At 36.4% G+C, this 8,635-nt stretch overlaps 1 protein-coding gene across 1 annotated transcript; it reads right to left on the reverse strand.

Annotated features, from left to right (window-relative positions):
• Positions 1–3,263: 3,263 nt before the first annotated feature.
• LOC105139547 (aldehyde dehydrogenase family 2 member B4, mitochondrial-like) lies at positions 3,264–8,112 on the reverse strand. The gene is made up of 11 exons (XM_011046018.1): positions 7,903–8,112; positions 6,887–7,021; positions 6,600–6,742; positions 6,355–6,508; positions 6,047–6,276; positions 5,551–5,640; positions 4,747–4,920; positions 4,529–4,666; positions 4,023–4,160; positions 3,849–3,910; positions 3,264–3,662 (listed from the first exon to the last, which is right to left on the reverse strand). The coding sequence occupies exons 1-11, from the start codon at positions 7,979–7,981 to the stop codon at positions 3,389–3,391; spliced, it is 1,617 nt and encodes a 538-aa protein (XP_011044320.1). The 5' UTR covers positions 7,982–8,112; the 3' UTR covers positions 3,264–3,388.
• Positions 8,113–8,635: the final 523 nt, after the last annotated feature.

Consider the following 8,635-nt stretch of genomic DNA (forward strand, 5'->3'; position numbering starts at 1 on the left):
AAGAGAGATTAAAGAAAGAATAGAGATATACCATCAGCATCCCATATTGTTTAGGGAGTTAATATGTCATTGAATGACTTCATGAAGTTGACACCTCTTATTTTTACTGGGATGGACAGTTCAGAGGATCCTCAGAGGTTCCTAAATGATATTTGACGATGGTATGAAGCTTTGGAATGTACAGACCACCGAGCTAAGAGTTTAGCATTGTTCAAGTTGGAACGAGATGTGACAATCTCTTAGTTTGCGTCTATGAAAAGAGTAAGGCTAGTAAAGGTTTAGTGGACATGGAAGGAGTTTAGCTCCATGTTCTTAGACAGGTTTCTCCTTTAGAGCATCAGGGATGCTCGATTTTATGAGTTTGAGAGGCTATTTTAGGGGAGCATAACGGTGAATAAATATGATATGAAGTTCATTCAATTGTCTAGGTATGTAGAAGATCTTCTACCCATTAAGGAATGGAGGGTGAAGAGGTTTATTAGAGGACTCAAATCCTTTATGTATATGGTGATGGTGTCACAAATGTTTCCATCCTACTCCTCAGTTGTTGATAATGCCAGGTTGATAGAGGCACGAGAATTGGAGGACATGACTGTAGGCTAGTCTAAGAGGCTTATAGAAGAGGCTCAGTCTTTTAAGCAATAGGGATTAAGTGCAGATTCGTCTAGGGGATGAAATGGCTGTTAGGGCTCATGGGTTCAAAGGAGGTTTAGACAAAGACCTTTAGTTAATGGCTCAAGCGGTCAAAGTGGTAGTAGTGACACTCAAAGTTTAGTTCAGACTACATCTTGTAGTTCAATTTTTTCACTTGGGGATAATTCTTCATGTCAGCACTGTGGAGGAGGTCATAATAAACTTAGCTAGGCATAATGAAAGAAAGAAAAATAAATAAATAAAATAAGAACATAAATAAGATAAGAGTTAACCAAGTAAAGGAAAGGAAAGGAAAGGCATAAACTTGATATTAATGAAAGCAAAGCATAAATATTATAAAAAATATAAAGAGAGAAAGCAAAAGCATGATTTTGATCTGGAGACCAAGATGCCTAAATGCATGGCAAATGCCTCCTTTTATAGGCCAAAATTGGAAACTATTAATTTGATAATTAATTGATGAGTGGGTGACCAACTCTTGACTTGGTGACAATCCTTATCTTCTCTTGTCTGCCCAAAACGTCATTTATAACGTCAAAATTAGAGCCACTTGAAAACATGAAAGTTGTAGGAAATTGTCTCAGCTTTCTTATGTAAACAATTTAGATCATTTGGACTTCTAGAACTCCAGATATGGGCTAAACACTGAACCGTGCTCGGTCTGAAAGACATATTCGGACCTCTTTATTGTTGCTCCAATTTGGACTTGAAAATGGCATTTTTAGATCTTGGGCATATGAAAGTTGTAGGCCTATGTCTTACATTTTGATCCATATAAAGTAAACCTAAATCTGAGATCTACAGCTTCAGATATGACCCAATTACCGAACAGTGTTCCGGTTTGGATTGCACCGACATCTCTTTTCTAAGTTTGGCCATCTCTTTGTCCTTTTAATTTCAGTTCTTAAATTCATCAATCAATCCTTTCATTTATATGATAGGCCTGCATTTAAAATGAACATTTATCATAAATTAAGGGTATCTTATATTATTAGATACGTTATTATAAAGCATGCTTTAGTTAAGGAGTTATTGATACTTCATGTGCAAAATGATGATACAAAACCTTGATAAAAATGCACTTTTAAGTACTAATCACTCATACTAATAGGGTAGTGTTAGTCTTTATGCACATCGTATCTGAACTCTAATTGGTCAGAGGAGTCACCAACTTGTGTACATTGATTATCCCACATGGAGCCTCATACTCATTGTATTTTGATTTTCTGACGAGCTTTACCTTATAATATTCTTGTTATGGCCTATTTGAGGAACCTTCCTATAAAAACCTAAAGCCAATTATATATATATATATATTTTTTATTGTTGTATTACCTCATGTGTATTTATTAAACATTATCTACTCATTGAGTTGTTGAACTCACCTTCTCATTATTTATCTTTTGAGGCTTACAACTTGTTAGTGGGTCATTTTGTTGGGCCTTGAAGACCTGTTTTTTTGTTGAAATTTGTATTTTTCTTTTTGTCTAGTTAGTGCTCCAAACTATAAAATTATATTAACTCTTGTATTAAGAAAATTAAATTATATTATAAAGTTAGTTTGTTGTTAATGCTACGTTAAACTCTGATTAAGTTTTTTAAAGGATAAGATTGTATGTAAGTTTGGATTCGCATAGGTATGGAACCTTGAAAGGAAATATTGCCTATGTGCCAGTTATAAATCCGGGAATCGGGTCGTGACATCAAGTTTATAAAAAAAACCTACTAATACACATATTAAAAATATATATTCTTTTCTTGATCTTATATGTTTATTCTTTTAGAGGTTTAGATGACTTAATTATATATTAAAAGTGTTGTCTTTGTGTAGGATAAATAAACATCTTTTAGACTCGGGCTTGGTATCCTAAGCATAAAGTACAGCAACGAGGCCAAGGAAAGTGGACTCAGGCGTGGTAGCTAGAGCTGAACACCAAAGGAGTCTAGACTCAGGCATTAAACTCGAATCAATGCAAGGCACAGGCCCAACACTCCATCAATGTGCTCATGTTTAAGAACGCTCCCCAAGCCTAATATACCTGGTCCAGACAGCGTGCCTTGCCCAATTTCTCTCCTCTTATGAATCCAAGCCCAATTTCTCTCCTCTTCCTAACACTTGCCAGTATTTTCTTTGAGATCCTATACATATCCGTTAATCTTATTTCTAAGCATCTGATAAGGCTTAAGATAGACTAGTTACTAGTCACAAGGTTTATCAGACATCATAGATTACTTGCTACCAAACCTCTAAACTTATAAAAAAAAAATCAGATTATTTAAATTAAAAAATCAACTAATTATCTAATATATCAACTTTATTCCTAACTTATCAATAAGCTACCAGGACTGTTCCGGGATAACTCATGATGTATCTTCCAACTTTTGTTTTTCTGTTCTTTCTACAAGCAGAATTATGGACTCTTTTCATTCTACGATTCGCTCGTGATGGAGGTGATTGATAGGTTCCGTTAGAGGTGATAGTTATTTTCAAAGATGCTAGCCGATCAAATGCGCAGCCAATAAACTGTTGAATATGGGGAATAATTACCTAGTGTTCATGAATATGTTTGCAACAATATAATTGACATGCCAGAAACGATTTTGAGTAATTGAGTAAAAGGAAGCTTGTATTATTAAGAAAGTTTAACTTTAGCCCATGATTTCAGACGATCCCTACAAAATTATTTACCGGTGGAAAGGAAAAACATAATCGTCTTGGAAGGATTTGACGAGCTTACAGCCATGCTGGATTCTTTAATGGAGTGACAATTGCTTTCACTTGCAAGTAGTTATTGAGGCTGTAGATACCCTTTTCCCTGCCTATTCCACTCATTTTATAGCCACCGAATGGAATTGCTGCGTCAAAGACATCGAAGCAATTGACCCATACAGTTCCAACTCTCAGTGCTCGTGACAAGGTGTTGGCAGTGTCCAGATTCCTGGTGAAAATTCCAGCAGCAAGACCGTAGCGAGTGCTATTTGATCTTCGTATTACTTCATCAACATTCCTGGTGCAGAAGAAGATACGCGTTAAACATAGAATATAAAGACCATCACTGAATTTAAATTCATTATGGCATCAACTAATTCGACTATCTTCGAGATGGCTCGTGTGACCAGTTTGAAGGCTATAGTCATGCATTTAAAATTGAAAAGAAATGCAATGAACGTTTGTCTGTAGCATTATAGCTCACTTGAACTTCAAGATGGACTGCACAGGGCCAAAGATCTCATCCTGAGCTATCAACATATCATCCTGTTCGAAGAAAAAAAGAAGAAAAAAGAGGCTAGCATTGCATTGCAAAAATTACGAGTTATTTTGAGACATCTAGTGGGAGAAATAATGATAAAAGTGGAGTAAATATTACCTGAACATTTGAGAAAACAGTAGGCTGGATAAAGTAGCCTTTGGAGCCAAATCTTTGACCTCCACATTCAAGGGTAGCGTTGCTTTCAACACCAGATCTTATATACCTGAGGACCTTCTCAAATTGATCGGAGTCGATCTGAATTTTTCTCAGGGTCCATGAACAATATTACTTGATAGCCCTCAACAATTTGTGTATAAATAATAACCATTAATTGACAGAGGAAAATCTCATAACAACTTCCATATACTCGTACCAGTGTTTATGTTTTACAATTGAGTATTTAGTTATAAGCTTCAGCTAGAATAGCAGTTTCACTCGCACACGTGATTGATTTTTTCTAACTCTTAGATCTAACGTAATGACTAGCACATTCCTCATTAAACCAATTGTTGCAGTAACTAATTTGGACCTTCAACAGAGTAATGGAGAAACTTCAAATTCCTATAAGATAGTCATTGCTCAATTCTTTCAATCATTAAATCTTATATGAAGAGACGGTATACCTGAGGACCTTGTTCAACACCCTTCTTGAAGGGATCGCCAACAACACGTCTTAGAGCACGTGCCTTTGCTTTCTCTATGAACTCATCGTACACACGTTCATGTACATATGTACGAGAACCAGCACAACAACATTGTCCCTGCAACGAGCAAACTTACACAACTAATCAGTGGTTATGCATCAATTGAAGTCAATTCTATGCATAATCATTGAACAAACCTGATTAAAGAACAGAGCATGGTGAGCAAGCTCCACAGCTTTATCAACATCAGCATCCTCGCAAACAATGAAAGGTGATTTCCCTCCCAGCTCTAACGTAACTGATTTAAGGTTGCTTTTCGCAGCAAGTTCAAGTATAATTTTACCAGTTTCAGTTGATCCAGTGAAAGCAAGCTGCAAACAATGCGGTGTATCAATCACTGTGATTCCACAAACATGCTACATGGCATATTCTACAGGATTTTAGGTGATACAATGATAACAACCAGAAGTATTGGAAATGCAAGCTTTTATTACGACAAAGAAAAAGACTGGCGATCCTAAAATGTTTAGGAATGAAATCTCTTACAGTGACGAAGAAATGAAATTGGCTGGATATGAAAAGATATAGGTTCTGAAGGTGCACATCTAAATTCTATCTATAAAGGAAGGAAGGGTCTTAAGCAGATTCTATGATGCAGTTGATTCATGAGGTGCCAATTCATCTATCAGAGAAAGTTTGACTAGGAAACTAAAAACAGCCACAAGGTTATGATTCTCATATAAAAATTCATGTGCGCTAGACATTGTCATTGTATCACTGTTACTGTGAAAGTTGTGATCGAAAGTTGAAACAACAGTAAGAACACAAATGGGAACAAAATTTCACTCTCTGAGCCATGCTATACAGAGTGCTAAAAATTCTGTACTGTAATGCAAGCTCACACGCCATTGATTATACTTGAGTGTGGAATATAATTTATCATGAAGTAGAGATTCAATCTCTCATGAAAGTTGGCAAGATATTAACAGCTCATAAAATACCTTGTCCACATTCATGTGGCTAGCAAGAGCTGCACCAGCACTTGGACCATAGCCAGAAACGACATTCAGAACACCTGGAGGAAGACCAGCCTGCCATAAAAGAAAAAAAAAAGGTTTCGGGCGAACACCATGGTAAAGTATAGAAATTTCACATGTTTCATGTTAGCCATCTTAAAACTATTGTGTAACAGGAATTAGAAAAAAGAATCAAGCATGCTATTTAGTTTAAGGAAACTGCACTGTTCTTCTGCAGGCATAAGATAGTGTAAGGATTGCTGAATAATGCAATTATTTCCTTATGCATTGACCTTTTCATACTAAGTTGAATACTTGAACCCAATTGAGCATCCCACTACTTCTTGAGCTGGTGATGTTTTTTGAACAATACCTCTTAAGTTCATTGTTTGAATAGCTTTGCTATTAGCATATGTCATGATAATTCTATTGAGTTCTTATACCAGATATTTATCATGTAACCTTTTGTCATTAATCATACCTCTTGGAAGAGCTTTGCTGCATGGAGAGCAGTCAAGGGTGTTTGTTCTGCTGATTTTAGAACAATTGTATTACCACATGCTAATGCAGGCCCAACTTTCCAAGCAAGCATGATAAGAGGAAAGTTCCATGGAATTATCTGTCCAGCAACACCAATGGGTTCATGCAATGTTTGAACATAGTGATTACTGTCAGCAGGAACTGTTAGTCCATGGATTTTGTCTGCCCAACCTGGATAATTATAGACAAAAGGAATCAGAAATCCATGTAGAAAAAAAAATAAGAAGTCAAAATTGCATGAAATCTCACCAGCATAATACCGAAATAAACGTGCGAAACTTGGCAACTCGGATTTAGCAGACTGTTCGTAAGGCTTCCCACTATTCCATGACTCTAAAGCTGCAAGCTCATCTCTATGTTTATCAACCAAATCAGCGAACCGCAACATTATCAGTGACCTTTCCTGCCAAGATTCCCAATCGTAAGTCAACTACTTACAAACAAGACAGCATTGACATTATAATTCACCAGAGAGGCAAAGTAAAAATTGTTACATAAGCACTCATTTTTGGCCATGGTCCCTCATCAAACGCTTTACGAGCAGCAGCTACTGCGCGGTTGACATCTTCAGTATCACCTTCAGCCACGTGAGCAATCACTTCTCCTGTACGAGGATCGTATGCCGGAAAGGTTTTGCCTACAACCAATAGAAAATGGAAGATCAGCAAGAATCAATGCCTGACTCAACGGATCGGAACCAGTTTTCAAAAGACCAATTCAAGAAGTGCAGATGAAAACTGAAGGAAAATAACACACTAATGTTTAATGAACCAAGAACTACCGGATGCTGCATCAACGAATTTCCCGTTGATGAAATGCTGAGTGTAGCTAATTTGAACTGGTGGAGTGATTGGTTCCTCAAGTGCCGTAGCAGTGATAAACCTGTATATGCCCCTTCCCCTGCTAGGATTTTTTCCTGAGGATCATATCAGAGACTTATAAACTAATCTTGACAACCATAGATCTCGAAAACCAATAAAATTAAAAATGTGTGTGTGTGTGTGTGTAAAACATGATTGGAACAAAAACTAGAAAGTATCATTGCATTCCCATGCACAGAAAGGAAAATGAGAAGCAGGGCCTGCATTAAGTATTGAAATTCCACCTCTCTGTAACCAAAAGAGAGAGAAAATGCACAAAGTTTTTCCCTTTACTTATAAGTTGTGTTCCTTATTCAGTATATGCTCTCGGAATCCTCTTTTGACTGTTGGTATCTATTTATCCCCAAAGTTAAAGGGAGCCACCATGGATAGAAAAATACTGCTTGTAAATCATCATGTAGTCAAAGAGATAGTATGTTGAATTAAGAACAATTAAAAAATGGAAAAAAAGAACTCCTTTTTTTCTCCCAAGTTTCTGATTTAAGGTCTACATCGAGACTTGACACTCCATTTTCCAGTTTTAATTGTAGAAAAAACTATTTGGCTGTTTTTTGTGTAACACCTTCCAATCAGATGAAAGGAGTTGTGGAATAAATTCTCCAAAACTTTTTGTTCCATGCTGAATCTTCTTAGACTCGAAAAAAGAAAGATGAAAACAGATATCCTTAGAACTCATGATCCAGATAAAGAAAAACACTTTTAACCCAAATTTCTTTTTCCATTTCTTCTCCACCTTAACCTCTTGACAACCAACCTAAGGCAAAGGGTATCTCCAAAATTAACTCACCCGTAAACGGACAGCATAAAGAAAAAGTAGTAGGGAAATTAGCAAAAAAAAAAAAAAAAACACCTTTGTAATAAAATATCATCATCTAAACCAAGAAAAAAGAAAAGAACAGAAATGAAATAACAGTACCTCGAGACAAAAGAAACGAAGCAGAAGCAGAAGCAGAAAGAGAACGAGAGAGCGAGGTAGATATCCTGCGAGCTGCCATTACTACTTCCACAGTCAGGCCTCAGTACACCAACGACCACTTCTTTTCTGGTTTCTCTAGAGAGTATATAAAAAAGAAAGAGGAGCCAGCTAGCTAGGTAACCTCGGTGTTGTGGTTTAGGCAGACGATTGCATACGGTTTTGTCTTGTTCTTGAATGGCTGTCTTTTTAAAACGTTCTACCTTCCACCCCAGTGCATGTTAACAATTATATATATTTATATGTTGAGTATCACTATTATTTGTATGATATCAAGGAGAGGAGGAAACAGAAATTGGAGTCCTTTAACTAGAACTGGAAAGAGGCGTGGTTTGCTTCTGTCGCCACCCTAGTGGTCACCTCCTCAGCATCATTGCCGATTCGGATGCATGTGTTCCTTTAATTGGGATTTGGGCTAGTTTGTTTTTGTAGGGTGTAAAATGTAAATCATGTATCCTGTAATTTAATTAATTAGACTTTTAAATTTATTTCTTAAAAATATAAGCAATGTAATTGAATAAAAATGAAAACTTGAAAGAATGTGAAATGGGAAAGAACACTCAACCTAAACAGAGAAATAAAATTGTACAAATTCAACAACAACAAAGCATATGAATGACAAATCACGAACAAAAGCTCTTAGAACTAATGGAAGTTAAGGTGACGGGAACACTTT

Source organism: Populus euphratica, unplaced genomic scaffold (assembly GCF_000495115.2).
Source record: "Populus euphratica unplaced genomic scaffold, PopEup_1.0 scaffold212.1, whole genome shotgun sequence".
Lineage (NCBI taxonomy): Eukaryota > Viridiplantae > Streptophyta > Magnoliopsida > Malpighiales > Salicaceae > Populus > Populus euphratica.